Genomic DNA, 17704 nt, shown 5'->3' on the forward strand with positions numbered 1-17704 from the left:
CTTTTTGTTTCTTTTTCTGTTGCTTCTTTTTATATCCCCTTCACATTGACATTCTACAATAATATCTTAATTTATTTCAAATCAATACACTTTGGATTCAAATTCTCTCTCTCTTCTACAATAATATCTTAGTTTATTTCAAATCAATACACTTCAGATTCAAATTCTCTCTCTCTTCTTAATGTAGTTTAATAGAAATAAAATCTCTTTGTAACACATCCTCCTGTAGGAAATTCTATCTCACTTGTGATAGTTGGAAATTACAAACATTATATTTGCATGATGATTTTGGTCATTCTTTTAGGCTTATTAATATATTTGCTTGCTGAAACTGTCATTTTCATCTCATTTAGTCTCAGTTCACCCATCTTTTTTTACTCTTTCAAATAGACGTTAAATTAAAAGGTAATATGGACATTTTGTTTCTTACATAGGCGAAGTTACGCCCCATGCCTAGCGATGCGGTACTTACATGGAAATTTTGGGTGATCACCCCATATTTACTAGGCTGCATGTGAATTGTAGCGAAAAACGTTGGGGAAACAAATTAGGGTTAAATGAAAGAAGAGAAGTGAATTTAGGCTTGTGAATCTAGTCCTTGAGTTCAATCGACAATTAATCTTTTTGTAAAAGTTTATTGTAAGCTAAAGTCAAAATTTTAGTTTGAGTTGTCAAAAATAGAATTCGGACTGTCTTAGCTTGCACAATTGGAGGCAAAGAGTTGTGGTAAAAAATGAAACGTCCATACTATCCTTTACTTTAGTGTCTATTTGACAGAATGAACAAAAAGGGTGACTATGACTAAATGAGACGAAAATGTTAGTTTAAGGGGCAAAGTGAGATAAAACTAGATTCATAGCTAAAATGAGACTAAATAATAGTTTCAGGGGCAAATTAATCAATAAACCTAATGTTTTTTAGCCACCATCGTTGCATACTTACAGTTTAATGATCTTCCTCAGTCCCTCGCATAATTTCATTTTTGTTGCAACTCATCAAAAATTGGCTCATTCATTGATCAAAGTGATAATTTCTTTCTGATGACTGAAAATATATATTGCGGGATTTACACTTACAGATGGCGTGGATAATTTTCAAATTGGTTTCAATTCTTCTGAGAATGGCGCAAGGAAAGGCACAACTTTGGAGGGGGTTCTCAGTTTCCTAGTTATGCTAGGGAGCAAAATGCTGATATTTTGTCCACGTAAAGCTGATGAAAAACAGTTCCTTTGTTACTGTGACGGACTCCAAGGGGAACAAGAAATTTGGGGCGTCCGCTGGTTCCTTACCGGAAATGAAAGGAGGACCAAAATTGGCCTAGTATGCTGCTGAAGCAACTGCCGAACATGTTGGACGGATGTCAAGATATTTCGGATTGAAATCAGTTGTAAATGAAGGTGAAAGGGTTTACTTATTTTAACAAGAAAAGGCAAGCTATCATGAGCTCTCGAGTGGGACTCGCAGTCCAATTGTATACATTGAAGATACAACCCGAAAGCCCCACTCGAGAACTAGTTTGGACGAATGCTATAAACAGGTCATTGTGTGTTGGTAACTGGTTGTGCTTTGAATGAATTCCAGTGTGTCAAGGTACGGTCTGCAATCAGAAAATTGGCAGAGTTTACGAGTTAATGTTAAGCAAAGGCATTGTGCTTCATGTATATGCAGCTGATGGACCATAAAAGCCACCAATTGCTGCAGATGCAAGCTGTGTTAAACTATGACTTGGAATCGAACAATTTGGTTTTCAATTCCACCATGCACCTTTCTCCGATTCCCTCATTCTTCACCATCTTCGTATTTTGCTAACACCGAAAACTTTGTACATGGCAAGAAATTCCTGGTTCTATAAGATTCAGTGGGAAAATAAGGTGTCAATCTGCATATGCAACCATCACGACACGTTTTCCTTTGATGCTTAAATCACGCAGTAAGCACCATAACGTTATCAGTGTATTCCGACAGAAAGGAAAGGAACAAAGGATAGTAGTAGATGCATACAATAACTACATTTGTACAAGGAACTGGGGAATGAAATTAAAAGCACAACTGAACTGACCTCAGAATGCTCAAGTCCTTCCCAGATTGCAACTTGAGAACCAGATTGATGGAACTTGAGAGATTCTGTGGAGAATTTTGGAAGATAACAGAGGCTTTAAACCTTCCGAGAATGATCTTTTTGACTTTGTTGATATATATTGTAGACAATGATCTATTTGACATCACCTGTAATAATATAGAAAACCAAAAACAACCAGGCTGCAAGGGACTTCACAACTTCCTGCCTACGGTCATGCCTGAATTATCACCATTGACGGCGGAAGGGGCAATGTTGGCAACCATGGCTATAACATCTGAACCTTTAGCTTCACCGTCAATCTGATTTAATAGCAAAAAACAAAGAAAGGTAAACACCCATGAGGAATTTCCTATGACCTATCAAAAAATAAGGATCCTTAGAACATAAGGAACGATATATGGAGAGATGGATTGACACTCACAGAGTTTCCTGTATGCTCTCATCTTGTACAGATCCCTGTGTAGCACCAGACGAAGCAGGGGACTCAAATTCAATCACTGAAATCAATTAAACGCATATTAAGAGCATGTTCGTGGATGAGCAGGTCAACACGTCACTGAGAGAAGCTGAAGTACACAATTCTCGGTCTCTTACCTTGATGACTGACCTCTTTTACAAATGAACCGAACCTTGATACCACATTCATCATTAGAACTAACCTTGGATGATGTAGATTGGCCTTTTTACGCTGCATCAGAAATATGCACACACAATTGAAAGCGGCAAGAACGATTCTGCATTGCAAAACGTGTCATTGAACAAAATAGAAGACAACGTACCTCTCCATTAATGCTTTCATCTTTCAGGTCTATGATAACTTCAGAAACCCGGACCTTCAATTTCGTTTCATATCCGTGCCAGTTTCACTGTGCTACAGAAAGCATCACAGATTTCCAAATAAAAGACCAGATTGTGTACATATTCAAGATAGCAAACTGAGAAAACATGTACATGAATCTGTACAGCAAATAGTCCTCTATGGAAGATAGCTTCCTACTGTTTGTAATAATATAATTGCTTAGTGATGCATACTAATATCAAGACAACACTAGCATTAATCATCAGACTTTATGTTTAATAACGCTTTATTTTCTTCGAAAAAACTACTTACACCAAGTCTCAGCTCGAATATATTTTATCTCAAAGGAGAACATCAAAAGCAACAACATTATCAGAAGCTGAATACAAATGACAAATGGTAGTAGGAAACGAATGAATCATGAACTACTTTCTTTCCAAAGGAGATGGAGTGTGTTTGTAAGAAGGGGAGAGAAATTTCAATTGACAAAAGACAAGGAAAATGAATAAACAAGTAAATGATCTTGCATTACCTGAGTGTAACAGATTTTCATATCAAAACAACGTTTTTTTCTCTTCTCACGAAACCGAGTTAAAGATGCACCTCTCTGCGGTTGAGTTGGCTCTACAGGCAAGTCATTCGTACCCTGGAAGAGAAGAGATGTCATTACAGCAGCAATGTGACAGAAAGTAACACCAACTGAGGGATTATATTTTCGAGAAACTTGAAATGATATACACATTACGTATCTAGAACAACATGCTGGTTAAAAGGAACCGGCCCCATGGATGGAGGATCCAGAATGCTAAGAGTAGGTTGCAGTTGCACAAGAGGTTTATAACTAGGGGCATTTTGGATTTTCTATCCTCTAAACTTTCTATACCGGAAAAGGCTTATCACGGTAATGAAAATACGAAGAATTGAATTGAGGGGAGTTGGAATGAGGATAAGTCAGAATCGGATTTTTGTTGAAGTTGTTTACTTAAATATCTTGGAATCGGAATATAAATGACACTAATTCCATAAAACTGTTTACTAATTCAGCAGAATCGAAATATAAACCAGTATGATTACTAAAATGCTCTTGTCCCAAATCAAATATTTTATATACTTTTTTTAATAAAATTTAACACAATATATAATAGTAAGAAAAAACTTAAATTGCTTTTTTATTTCATAGACACACTAAATGCTTTTGTTTATTTATTTATTTTTTTTATAAATTTAAGTATTTACTTTAATGTTTAAATTTTCTCTCTTAAGTTGTAGTTTCTTCTCTTCGGCATATGCATGGAGTTATGCATAATGTGAATGAGCATAGAAATAAAAAAAAGTAAGGAGTTGTGCATAATTAAACTAGGGTTAATGGGTTTATAAAGGATAGTCTTGGAAATAAAAAAAGTAAGTGACGCATAAAGGGAACAAAAGTGTCATTCCGATTGTCCAAACAATTAGGAATTGGATTACCACCTACATCTAAGGAATCCAATTCACCAATACAAGGAATTGAATTCCAAAATTTGTATAGGACCCCATTACTTTTTTGATTCCTCAATGTTTAATAAACTCCGATTACGGATACGTAAGCATGCTCTTAAAATAATTCTATTTTGGCACTTTGAAATCCTTCTATTATGGCTATTCTCTCTCTCTCTCTCTCTCTCTCTCTCTCTCTCTCTGTGGTTAGGTTGCTCTCTCGTTTTATTGCGGAGAGCCTTTGTGATTGGGGTTCTGTGTTATGGTTTAGTGTTTTTGTTTATTTTATTTAGGTTGTGGTTTTGTTGTCTATGCCTGGCAGAGGAATATGTCGACTTCTCTATGTTGTCACTATAGCAGGGCTTCTTTGGCGAGGTGCATCGTTGTGTGGAAGTTCATCAAAAAGTGTTGCAAAGGTTTTGCCCTTGTGAGCGTAGTTTTTGTCTAGTTCGATGTGGTTATGTTGGTTAGGTTTTGTTTCATCTTTTTGTTGCATTAGTAATTTGAGAATTTATTCTTGAACAGTGATGTATTTGGTTTTATTGTTTAATGAAATTTCTACCTTAAAAAAATAGAGAGTATTTTTTAAAATATGTGAGAAGGAAAGTGTTATTCACACATCCAATTCTACATTTCACACACCTTTATTAATTTTTGTGATTAATCTTCTTTAATTCATTTGGTCTAACGCTTGAAATTAAAAAAAATATGTAAAAAGTAAAAATAAAGGTTATTTGAGAAAAAGATTATGCCGCCATGACACCAATTTTTTTATTTTGCTTTTGGGTTAATGGACTACCACCACATTAGGCGGTGGTCTGCTATATTAACCAGTTATATAAACGCAAAATTAGGGATGGGCAACGGTTATGGCTAGTTGGTAACCGTAGTTATTTATCCATAACTGTTTATTTTCATACCCGCATAACTATTTATCTGTTGGGTAATTGCTTAAACGGTTATACTCATACCCATAACCGTTTATAAACGGTTAACCATACCCATTTAACTGTAACTGTTTAGTACTCATTTACTCATTTACTCATTTATCCTTTCTTTTTTACCATTTACTCATTTTTCACTCGTCAACCTGAAAATTAAAAAAGAAAAATTTGTCATAATTTTTTTTTCCTGACAATTAAACACCGTTATTCATCATACATTTTCACATTTTAATTTTTAAAGTCCTTATACCATTCTAATAATTAAAATAATAATTTACGGACGATATTTTTAACTGTTATCAATGAAGGTAATATAAAATTTGCTAAGTATTCTTGGGTTACAAAAATTGTTAAAAGATAATATTCTTGGGTTATTTAACTCGGAATGTAAAGTACTAAGATAATATCTATAATGGACCATAAAATTTAAAGTGGTTAAGGAAAACTATATTATATTAGCCACATAAACCATGCATTATAGTCAATAGCATTGAACTAAAGTTTTATCCGATAGAGAACATGGTTTATGTTAGTTTTACATATACTCATAACCACTTCTTTAAATTTCATAAGTAAACCGTCTATTTACCTAGACGGTTATTTAACCGTAACTATAAAATTTAAATGAGGAGTAACCGCGGATATGTTAAGGGTATTTGCCCATCCCAACCCAAAACCTTAAAAACCACTCTAGTCTCCGTCTCTCCTCCCCTTCTCTGTCCCCGTCTCTCTCAAGCCCTCGTGGTTGTCGAAGACTGACAAACACTTCGACACGCAGAACAGAGTTAGGGCAAATCAAGATGATCATCCCAGTGCGCTGTTTCACCTGCGGCAAGGTACCCCCAATTCTCCCTTTACCTAACCGTAGGCCTGGGTTTTCTGCCCCTCTTAGTTTTATTCATCGTTTCGATAGGGTTTTGGATTTGGGAATGACTGAATAATTGGTGGTTTATATGTTTAATTTTAGGTTATCGGAAACAAGTGGGATACGTATCTCGACCTGCTGCAGGCCGATTACACTGAAGGGTAAGTTGCTCAATTTTGGATTTTTAAAATTTAATAATGTCAATGATTCTTTCTTTGTTTATGCTAATGGAGGCATGTTGTGAATTGCACAATATAATGTCAAAAACCAGTTCTGTATGGGTTGATTATGAGGGGATTATGACGATATGTATGTTGTACGATTGGCAGAAAAACAAATAATAAAATAGGCTATTACAATGACATGGATACGAGGGTTTTCGATGACCAATTCTCATTTTTCAGTACTAATCAGTTGGGTGTAGTTTATCGATCCTTGAAGGGTACATAATCTGTTTCCATGATTTTTACTGTTACATCTGCGTGCATAATAAAATAGGCCTTGTATTGACATGGATGAGAGGTTTCTTGACGGGCAATGCTCATTTTTCAGTTTTGACAGACTAATCTGTTAGGTGTAGTTTATCGATCCTTGAATGGTCATAATAAAATAGGCCTTGTAATGACATGTATAAGAGGTTTCTCAATGGGAAATGCTCATTTTTCAGTTTTTACGGAGTAATCAGTTGGGTGTGGTTTATAGATTCTTGAATGATGCATAATATGTTTCCAATATTTTTTTCTGTTGCATCTGTGTGCATACAATGTGTGTCCACAATCCACATTGGAGTTTAACGTGCAGACAAATAGCTATAAGTAATTTTAAAAGTGTACTCATCACCGGTTGTAGACAGCCAGCGTGAATTGTAGGAATAAGTTATCAAACTAGTTTGTTCTAGAAAAGAGTTTACTAACTGGTTTGAATTTTCTGGAATACAGAGACGCACTAGATGCATTGGGCCTGGTCCGCTACTGCTGCCGGCGTATGCTTATGACTCATGTTGATCTTATCGAGAAGCTTCTCAACTACAACAGTAATCTCTCTCTCTCTCCCTCCTTCCCTCTCTCTCTCTCTCTCTCTCTCTCTCTCTCTCTCTATACACATGCACAAAATCTACTAAAAACGTGTCCGAGAATTCATGTACTAACACAGTGACTCTGGGCTTTGTTACAGCTTTAGAGAAGTCTGATGCCAGTTGAGGAAGCTCGTGTAACATGTGCGAGATGCTCGTTTTATGTGATCTTTGTCAAGTGTCTTAATGTGGTAAAACCTTCCATGTTGTTTTGTCTGGATCACCATCGATCCTTATTACCATACTTAGAAACTTGAAATGTCTAATATGATTATCTATATGTAGGGAGATACTTATGTATGCACTTGAGGCATTTATGTTGCTGCACTAGTTTATGAACTTATTAAATAGAATGAAAGACTGAATGCTTCTGACAAAAAGTAGTGTTATTGTTAGTGTTCCTTGATCTAAATGATGATGGTATGCAAACTTTCGTCTCGCATGTAACTTTGGTGTGATTTGTTCACCATGCTACTGTAGATGCAGGATTTCTAAGGTTAGGTTCCAGGAACATGGTTTGAATTGCTCTTAGTCACAGGGGATAGTTTTCAGAAAAATGGTGGAATGTTGGGAAAAAGAAACAGGCCAGGAACACGGTTCCACCTGATATCTTTTTGTTTTCCTCCCACCTCCACATAAGTGAATTCCCTGAACTCATACTCCCTTCCTGTTTCTAGGTATTGACACCTAGAAACAGTTCTAGTGTTTATTGTTCCCTCCTTTTCCATGGCTTTTTTGGCTGCGTGATTGTTTTCTTCCGAGCAATTCACTCGTTCGTTGTGGAAGAAAGAACAATCTCCAAGTGGAATTGTGGGTGTTTTCTTACCTTCAAGAATTATAGCTATTGTTACTGGCAGTCATGAACGGTCACCTTGTATTTGCTCTCCTAACACCAATTAGAGGACAGGACTTGTTTCAAGTGCAAATAGCGGCATCCTAAGTGTCTGTTTGGTATCCTATTGAAAGATTTTCATCATTTCTCAAAACATTTCTTAAGAACATGAACACCTCTTGAAAACAATTTTCTTTAAGATTTAAAAACTTGTTTGGTATGAGATTTAAAATAGTTTTTAAATTTTAAAATTTAAACTGGACAAAGAAGTCCAAAGAGAGGTCGCAAAAGAGGGAGAAAGAAGAGAGGAGAAAAAAAAAAAAAGCGAGGATTGGAGAAGTGAGAAAGAAGAGAGGATCCAAGGAGCTTAAAAGGAGGAGAGAGGAGGGGAAAAAAAGGTGAGGATCGGATAAGTGAGAAAGAAGAGAGGATCCGAGGAGAGAAAAAGGAGAGAGAAGAAAAAATGAGATTTGGAGTGAGAGGGGAGGGGGAAGGGGGAGAGAAAAAATGAGTAGGTTTAAGTTAACTCTTCAAGTAACGGGGTTACAAATGCAACCGTTGTGATTAGAATAGTACTAAACTATTCAAGGATGGCGGTATTTTGCGCAGGATAACTAATTATGGAATGCTAATCAGGTGGATTAGTCACTTGCCATGATTTTCTGCTTTGCCCCACTCACATTATGGTTGATTGCATCCGGCCGATTGTATTCGACGTAACATCCACGCATTCCTTTTTATAATTCTCGCACTCTTTGAAATTGTAGTCGTCGTGTCAAATGAATTGAAAACAGTCAAAATAACATGTGAGAGCACCACCCTATATATATAACTCACTGACACGTAAGAGAAATTGAGGCAATTTTAGCTTTTTATGTCAGGTGGATTGACTTGTACATTCAATATCTCAATGATATTCAACTTTAGAAAATGCGCCTCAATGACATCCTTATTTGTAAGGAAATTGCGGGAGTGAGGGTCACAATTTTCATCTCCAATAATGATTAAAGCTCGTAAGAATAACAGTTACGGCGAAAGTTATAGTTTAACCAGTGAAGGACCACTCCTGAATAGGACTTTATAGCACAAGATGTTTTAAAAGGAATTGGATCCAATCCGGATCTTAATGTCTGAAACCTAGGAATAAAAGGAATCTAGACTAATTGAATCTAACTATTTTTATGAACTCATCCCGTTGGTCCATTCCACACAAACAAAATGATTTTTTCTGCCACACAAATCAAATGCTAAATTTTTGGATCTCTAAACTCCAAACACTAACATCTGAAGTGAATCCAATTAAGTTTTAAAGACGCTCTCGGTTTATTATTGATAAGAGATGATTAGAGATGAAAATATAAATAAGCCTAGCAAACCCCGGTTGAGAAAAGGAAATAAAACGAGGAATTAAATAAATAACTTTATACATTGAAAATTGTTGCCCTACCAAACATCATAAAAACGTCAAAACCTACTTTTTTGTCATGGTGAAGTGACAACTTGAAATCATCACCTCATTTCCTTTGCGGAAATTTAAATACACTCTTCACCGTAGGATTTCATTATTCACATTATACATCACGTTAACATTTCGAGCTTAGGATAAGGTCTCTTCGGAATACAAATCATTCAGTAAAGATAATATATGCAAAACAAAACAAAAAATTAAAGTCATTTAGTCAAATAATTATAATAAATAGGATAATTTTTTCATAATATTTTTATTAATTTTGAACATCTAATTTCATATAGTTCAATGGCTAAATGATTTTGTTTTATATAATGCTTTATAAATAAATTAAAAGGAAAACTAATGAATATGGCTTTAAAACTTTGAGTTTTAATAAAAAAGACAAAAAGTGTTGTAATTGAACAGTACCAAGAGTGACTTTTTAGAGTAAAAATGTCATTTTCGTTAAAAGTGAACAGTTTTGTTAAAACTTCCTAAAATAAACGATTTTGATAAAACAAAAACATCTGTTAAATAAGCACAAAATGTTTTGAAGAAAACTTCCTATAAAACTCTAAAATAGTCAAGTATTGTTCCATTAATAATGCAGCATAGAAGTAGTGAATCAAAATTTGAAAAGGAAATATTAATGAATGACACGAACACTAACATGTAGCCGCACCCTATTGGTCTAAACAATAAAATTTTCCATGTCCTTGTTTTATATATATATATATATATAGATATATAGATATATCAACTAATTGTGTCAATTGTGTGAATGGAGACATTATGATGGTGGACAGTTGCTAGGAAAATAAGATAAGAAAGGGACTCCTCATACATGATTCATCCTTACCTTTTGCTTGAATTCAAAGAAACATGTCACGTGGCAACTCCCAAATGCCTAGTGGGGCAGATATTTTTCTAATACAACGACTTAGTAAAATATCGTAATACAAATGATTAGATACTTAAATAAAATTCTAACTGTTTAAATTATGCAAGGGAGTATTCCCAAAATTTTGTACAGTGTAGTTGTCATTACTTATTATTCATGCTTGATTCATTGCCAAAACAATCGCACACCTGTCTCTGTGGAAATCTCTTTCATTTTTTAATTAGTTTAATTTTGTTTGGATTTGCATGACATTTTAGAGATAATTACACCTCAGCACTCCGTCGACGTACGACGAGAGGGAAGGACAACATATATATTTATAATAAGTTTCGACAATTTTTTTTTGTCACAATTATTTGTGATCAGTTTCATGGTGCCGAAGTGGTTTTATTGTGATAAAGTTCTTAGGAACTTGATGAATAGACATTTTTCGTAAGGACAAATACACATTATTTGCATATCAACCAGCTCATTTTGTTTATTTGCATTTGGCAGCAGAATATAATATATAGTACATTGCAGATGTACAAATAATTTGTCATTGATGCCGTTTTGTTTTATTTCGAAGTAATATCTTTTTTAAAGAGTCTACTTCGAAAAAACAAAGAAGAGATGAAGAATTCCTACATTCCTAAGTCCTTTTGGCTGTGCTCTCTACCCCTCTCTAAACGGAAATTCTGACTGATTGTAAGTCTTAACCGTCGGTCCCTTGCTTTAGTTTGAGACCAGCGAGAGGCAATCCCCCTCCTCTTAACCTATCCATCTACTTGGCCTCTCCCCGTGCCTCCCCCATCCCCCCTACTTTTCCCCCGATCACTCCTGTGCTTACCTTTTCTCTCTTTTCGCTTTCTCTCCGGTCCTTGGTGCTGCACAACACCTTTTCTCCCCCCTACCATTGTATGGACAACTAATTTTCACGGCTTTGATACAGCCTCTGCCCCAAAGGGCAAGATCTTTGCGACAGAATTGTACTGGCGGTGCTTGTGCTAGTTTGCACGTGTTTGTGATAGCTACTTAAGGTATTATTATTAATGCTTATTTGTTTGCAGTGAAACAAGAAAACCCCTCTTCTGCCTACCTTGCAGTGAATGAATGAGCCCCAGGCCTCTTATACCACTTTTGGACAGCAAACAAGTAACAACACTAATGCAATTTCAATATAAGAATTTAGCCAGATTCAGAATCAACGTTAGAGAACCAGACCTTATAGATTATCCCACCTCCTGGTCAAATACAGGTTCGTGCTGCATAGCTGGGGAGGAACTTTAATCACATATCGATGCTCTCACTTAGTGGAATTTCATTGTCGGGGCAAAAGTATACCGCAACGAGATAATGACTCTCATTCAAGTAAGAGAGTCGTGGAATCCTGTCCCAAAGGTAAGAAGCTGTAGCAGTGTCTAATATGGGATAAAAAACGAATTCTTCACCACAATTCTCTCTACTTTCCACCCTTTACCTAGAGAAGGATCATCAAAAGGCATTCAGCTTTGGGATCCAAGGAGAAAGGCATGATTCAGTCATCTAGGAAACTTCCTTTATGAAGGCAGAGAGAAAGCAAGAAAGTGAAAGTTAGATGACTAGAAAAGGAAAGGGATGTCCGGCAGATGAGAGGCAACTCCTTTGCCTACTCTGCCAAATAAAGCCGACTCTATCTCAGCGAGAATGACGAATAATGCTTATTTGTGCAAACTACACCGATAAAATTAATTGCTATCGTTTCATTTCACAAGAACAATAAAACATAAAAGTTAATAATTACTGAGAGTCAAGGATTATATTTGCGCTTATAAAATTCTCAAGATCGTAAACAATTGACTAGAGTTGCAAAGTTCAACACGAAACATGAATAAGATTATTCTACTGACTTCATTGCTAAAGTTTTCAGTGGCCCGGCCCCCCAAATAAAAATTTGCATAAACATTAGTACTTCAAATTCAAATTAGACGAGTAATATTTTTTGTCAAAATTTGAAGATATCTCAAATGCCATTAATCTCTCTCTAATAAACCATACAACAAAAACAAGGAAAAACTGATAAGATCTTCGACTATTTAATCAAAATATGAGATGAACAAACATAACTAAATGTCAAATTACCAACAAAAACAAGAAACCAACTTTCAAATTTATGTCGTCATATATAATATTTTCAATATCATAAAAGAAGCTGCTAAATAATTAACAATCACACTCAAGCTTGTGGGAGCTTTGAACCCACCACCTTACCCTCCTGACCCAACCCACCGGCCGCTCGCATTTCTCCGCCGACCGGCGCGGGGCCCACTGCTTGATACGCCTGCTGCTGTTGCTGCACAACCCCTCCCGGCGCGGTATAGTATACCTGCCTCCCCGTCGTGCTATCGTACGCCACCTGTGTATATGGTGTTGTGTCGGCGTACGTCGCCACGTATTTTGGCGGCTGTGGCGGGAGATTAGTCGGCTGCTGCTGCTGCGGTTGTGGCACTACATTGTACATCGGCGGCTGTTCCCGGTAAACCTCAGACCCCATTCGCTGCGGCACGTGGTAATACCCTTGACCCGGTGGCCCGGTTACCGGTCGCACCATCGGAGGCTGTGCGTGGTACACTGCCCCACCTCCGGGAGCGGATGTAAACATGTACATCGGCTGTTCCGGAGCTCCCGCCCCCGGAAACCCCCCGCTTGTAACCTGCTTCTCCGGCCAGTAGCCAGCTGGCGGGGCAGCCGTCACCGGAGGAGCCTTCTCCGGCATCTTCTGTACGTAATAATCGCCGGGGGCCCCATAGCCTCCGACGAGATTGTCGTCGTTCTTTCTCCTGTACATAGCTTGCTGATCTTGTTCGCCGATTTGTAGCCTCTGCAATTGCCTCTGGAACTCCACCGAAGTCACGACTGGATCCGATCCGATAACCCGGTCTACGTGGCCCGATCTGACAAACTCAGGCGGCTGCGCAACTTGTCCCGGTATCGTAGGCGCTGGAGGAGGAGGAAGCGACACGACAGCAGGGACGCCACCCTTTTCCATGCCGAAGAGAAAGTCGACATTATTTTCGACCGGAGGCTTGGAATTCTGGTCGGGCGCCTGGGTGGGACCCGAGTTAAGAGCCTCGACGAAACGATCCTTATCGGACCTTCCATCATCCGACCCGAAGCCACCGTTGGGGCTGGCATTAAAGAGGAACAATCTCATGCGGGCGGGCCTACCGGAAGCCCGGTAGAGGCGATCGTACTCGTGCATCATGTGCTCCAAGTCGTCGTCGTTGGTAACGGAGATCAAGGCGTCGAGGTCTTCGCCGGGGAGTTGGTACTTGAACGACACGTCGTACTCGGAGAGGGAGGAGAGCTTGGAAATGATGGCGGCGAACTTGATGTTGCGATCGACAGCGAAAATCTTGGTCTCGCCACCGACGTAGCAGAGCTGGTTGTCGTGCGGGCGAGGGAGGATCTTTCCACCGTAGCTGCACATGAACTTGGCCTTGTAATTTTGGGTCTGAGGATTGGCTGGGTCGACCTCCCATGGCGGAGTGTTCTCGAAATCGATATCTCGTGATCGTGGGGACGAGTTGCCGGACTCGGGATAGGAGCCGTACGAGTAGTTTTCCATTGTTATGGCGATGAAAGCTTGGGTGCTATGAGCAGAGAGAGAGAGAGAGGTTACTGGGTTTCTGAGTCGGGGAGAGAAAGAGGAAGGTTAAAGACGACTTGGTGGATATTTTAATTTATTTTTTTATTTTTTCTCAAGATCTTTTATTTGGGGTTTTGATAACCTTCACCTGGGATTTTTTATGACAAACCCTCAGTTGTTATCGGTTTAGAAAAGAGTAACTTTTTGCAATTAATATTACGGCAGTATTACAATAATAAATACGTAACTATTTGACAGTAAATAAAAAAGATACAAATAAATCTTCAAAGTATAACACGTAACAAATATCGTGGTTTTCGAGGAATATTTTAATGTGTGATGAATAAAAATGTACGTTATATGTTATTATATAATTAGATAAACGTTAAAGAATTTTCTCCAATTATATAAGAACATGTAACTTATAGTTTTGTGTTTTAATCACACTAAAAAATATAATGTTATTTACATATTTGTTTTTAATTTTGATTGTTAATATTTTTTAATTCATTTAATCAAACGCTTAAAAATTAAAAAAAAAAAATGTTAGAAACATAGATAAGTGTACTAGCACTGTCCAAATTTCTGGTGATTGACAGGAGATGGGCGTGGTGATTGGCGCAGGTGGCATTGAAGGGTTGGGTTGCGACTTGCGATTGTGTGAGGTGAGTGGGAGATAGACTTTTGGGGATGGGGTGGGGCCACTGAGCGTGGAGTAAGGAACGTGATAAGAGAGTGATGGGTTGACTGGGATTGGACTAAATGCCAATCGAAGTGAAACGGCTAAAACAAAAGAAACCACAGCTAATAACTGCAGTGATTCGTGATTGTTTGGAGCAGGTTCAAAGTGATGCTCATCGTACCACGTTCTAGAAAGCAGGAAATCCAAAATTCAATTTAAAAATAATAAACTCGGGTTAATTATTTCCTTCATTTAAAAAATTGATTTACTTAAACCATCTTCAACCGAAAGCTGGTCGGAAGGTTCATTTTAGCCTTCTGATCGTCAAAGATATTAGTAGTTTAATAAACAGTACAAGGCCATATTTGTCTCCATCTCCAACCGAGGGCCAACGGGCCACATGGCTCGTTTTAGTTCTGTCACAAAAAACCGTCTCCAACCGAGGACCATAGGGCCAAACATAATTTATTATTTACAAACTACAACTTAAATTCAAATCCAACAGCTAAGTGATGTCAGCTAGCCATTGAATTTTTTTTTTCGCTATAAATAGGGTGAATATTGGGCTATAATTCACACAACTTTGAATTCAATCTCTTTCAATTCAAGTTTGTAATGAATTTGGATCCTCTTCGGATTCCAACTAGGGGTCCTCATCCAATTCCAAATTGGAAGAAAAATGGGCACAAACGAGACGAGAAGATGAGGAGTATGATGAAGAAGTTATAGGAAAAAAATAGAATTTAAAAAATATATGAAACAAATTTTGTAAAATAGAAGTTATAGGAAGTTATAGAAAAAAATAGAAGTTATAGGAAAAAAATTGTGTAAAAAAAAAAAATCAAAAATAATGGCTAGCTGACATCAGCTTGCCGTTGCATTTGAAATTTGGCCTAGAATTCCTGTCGGTTATTAAATATATTCATGTCGATTATATTCGATAAGAATGCTAGAATTTTTGGCCCAGCCCGGGCTGGTTGGCTGGATTGGGCCAACCGATTGGCCCTTTCAAATTCTATGGGGTCCACGAGCCCTCTGGCCTAACCCTCGGTTGGAGACAGTTTTCGGGTTATTTTTAGCCCTCTGGACCCTTCAGTTGTAGATGACCTTAGAAAACTCACAGATCTTGGTTGCATTATAATGTTGTCAACAAATATTTTTATAGGAATAAATTGAAATTTATTTAATCATCTACTGCCACATTACGTGAGCTACAAATATGATCTAAAAACGTAGTTTTTCTAACATTTTCCTTATTTAAGTGTTGTTTTCTTAACTTCTGGTCAAGTAGAATTGGTTTATCGTTTGTGTCATGTGTTTGGGAAGAGATTCCTACGCAATTTTTCTTCTATACACTTTATTTAATTTTAACCTTCAAATTGATGAAATCAGCTAAACATGTGTTTCTAATGTCATTTCTCAAATTTGATCTAATCAAACGTAAACAATATATGTTGCAAAATTGTCAATAATAACCACATATACATTCAAATTGAATGATCGTATTAAACATTATTGAAATGAAAGGAAAAATGAAAAAAAAACACATTAAGCATTATTGTTTGTCTTGTAGAAACATATCATGGGCGTATCAATGTGCATGGCACAATTTAGAAGCAGCATACTAAAGATATGCTTCAATTATTTTGCATGTGTCCAAAATATGGGAAATTATGTCAACAAAGGCACTACATTCTCCACGCAAAAGCAACTCTTGGATGTGACAACTATATATTAACAACAAGCTTCCAAAATTCAAGTTTCATCAGAATCTCGAACTCTGTGGATCCATACTAAGATTTTTTTCTTTCAATTAAGAAGTGTTAGTAACAGCTTTTGAAATAATTAACTTTAGTCGGTTGTGTTCAGATTCATAATTGTACTGGTATAAGTGAGACGAAGATGTATTATATAGCACCACTACGAAAATGAAAGATGACCGCTCAAGTTAGTTAGGAGATCTGATAATTTTAGCATGGAGCTTCAAGGATAGGTTTGTTGACATCAACTTCGAACCACGCGTTGGCCACTAACGAGGAAAGAAGTCTATGAAGGGACATAAATACTACCATACCTAGCCCTCGGATGAAGTGATTTTCAACCATTCTCTAACGAGTGTTGCGCTCGAGACGCGTTGACTTGGAAAATCATGCAAGTAGCTCATTGTAAGTATCACTTTATTTTCACATGTCGAGTGGATAATGAAAGAATAGCTTATAGGTCGTATCTACGTGTTTGGTCCATTAAATGATAAGGTGTTGAGGGAAAGAGACTAAGACTTTTGGCACTCGGTTGGGGCTTATTTTAAGAGTTTGAATACCCCTTATTAAGGGTAAAATTATGCTACATTTTCTATAGAGCTATTGTAATCCACATCAAATATATACATGAGATCACTAAAGTGGACATAACCTATTTTTAAGGGTGAACCACTTAAATCATATTGCCAATTATATAGCTTTATATTTTTAGCCCACAAAGGGTTGACTGTACTAATCCCAGTTTTAAGCATTAAGAATGATGTTATTAACTTATTAATTATGATATTAGGGACTCGTTATTAACATTCCTAACATTCAATATCTATAAAGAAAAATAATTTTCTTCTTAACAAACAATATTATCTACACTAAGGGGATGTGAGAGTGGGTTAAGCCTCACAATGAGCTAGCAATAATGTGATTCAAATTCGTCTTTGGCGAGAATCGAACCAAAGACCTCTCACTTACAAGTAAAGAGAAATACTACTAGCAATAATAATTTCCTTATATTATTCAAATGATAACACATAGATTTAATTTTTATTAGTATGTTCTATAAGTGAGACATATAAATCGTATAGTCCACCCTTACTATAACAGGTAAAATGACGCGACAAGTGACTTGTGTTCTTGATATTCGCAAAAATTTATCTTCTAACTTTAATATACACGTATAACAAAGTATTAGACACAAAACTAATCAATCTACTAATCATCTTCTCTAAGTGAATCTCA

At 36.9% G+C, this 17704-nt stretch overlaps 3 protein-coding genes across 3 annotated transcripts; 1 reads left to right on the forward strand and 2 right to left on the reverse strand.

Moving 5' to 3' along the window:
• Positions 1–2271: 2271 nt before the first annotated feature.
• On the reverse strand, positions 2272–3546 carry LOC103957872. Its single transcript, XM_009370093.2, has 5 exons — positions 3412–3546; positions 2860–2913; positions 2675–2768; positions 2531–2577; positions 2272–2379 (listed from the first exon to the last, which is right to left on the reverse strand). Exons 1-5 carry the CDS (start codon positions 3544–3546, stop codon positions 2272–2274), a joined length of 438 nt encoding a protein of 145 aa, XP_009368368.2.
• Positions 3547–5973: 2427 nt separating this feature from the next.
• LOC103957831 (DNA-directed RNA polymerase subunit 10-like protein) lies at positions 5974–7616 on the forward strand. Its single transcript, XM_009370051.3, has 4 exons — positions 5974–6135; positions 6267–6325; positions 7103–7197; positions 7338–7616. Exons 1-4 carry the CDS (start codon positions 6100–6102, stop codon positions 7361–7363), a joined length of 216 nt encoding a protein of 71 aa, XP_009368326.1. The 5' UTR covers positions 5974–6099; the 3' UTR covers positions 7364–7616.
• Positions 7617–12451: 4835 nt separating this feature from the next.
• Positions 12452–14047, reverse strand: LOC103957834. The gene has a single exon (XM_009370055.3). It carries the CDS (start codon positions 14003–14005, stop codon positions 12614–12616), a length of 1392 nt encoding a protein of 463 aa, XP_009368330.1. The 5' UTR covers positions 14006–14047; the 3' UTR covers positions 12452–12613.
• Between the last annotated feature and the right edge of the window lie 3657 nt (positions 14048–17704).

This window comes from the organism of the source record quoted next, unplaced genomic scaffold, assembly GCF_019419815.1.
Source record: "Pyrus x bretschneideri cultivar Hongxiangsu unplaced genomic scaffold, Pyrus_bretschneideri_v1 Contig16, whole genome shotgun sequence".
NCBI lineage: Eukaryota > Viridiplantae > Streptophyta > Magnoliopsida > Rosales > Rosaceae > Pyrus > Pyrus x bretschneideri.

Coding starts and splice junctions, on each gene's coding strand:
- LOC103957872 (XM_009370093.2), bottom strand. CDS start 3,546: ATGACATCTCTTCTCTTCCAGGGTACGAATGACTTGCCTGTAGAGCCA. Junction 2,914..3,411: donor TGAAAATCTGTTACACTCAG/GTAATGCAAGAT, acceptor ACGAAATTGAAG/GTCCGGGTTTCTGAAGTTAT. Junction 2,578..2,674: donor AAAAGAGGTCAGTCATCAAG/GTAAGAGACCGA, acceptor AATTGATTTCAG/TGATTGAATTTGAGTCCCCT.
- LOC103957834 (XM_009370055.3), bottom strand. CDS start 14,005: ATGGAAAACTACTCGTACGGCTCCTATCCCGAGTCCGGCAACTCGTCC.
- LOC103957831 (XM_009370051.3), top strand. CDS start 6,100: ATGATCATCCCAGTGCGCTGTTTCACCTGCGGCAAG. Junction 6,136..6,266: donor GCTGTTTCACCTGCGGCAAG/GTACCCCCAATT, acceptor GTTTAATTTTAG/GTTATCGGAAACAAGTGGGA. Junction 7,198..7,337: donor GAAGCTTCTCAACTACAACA/GTAATCTCTCTC, acceptor GCTTTGTTACAG/CTTTAGAGAAGTCTGATGCC.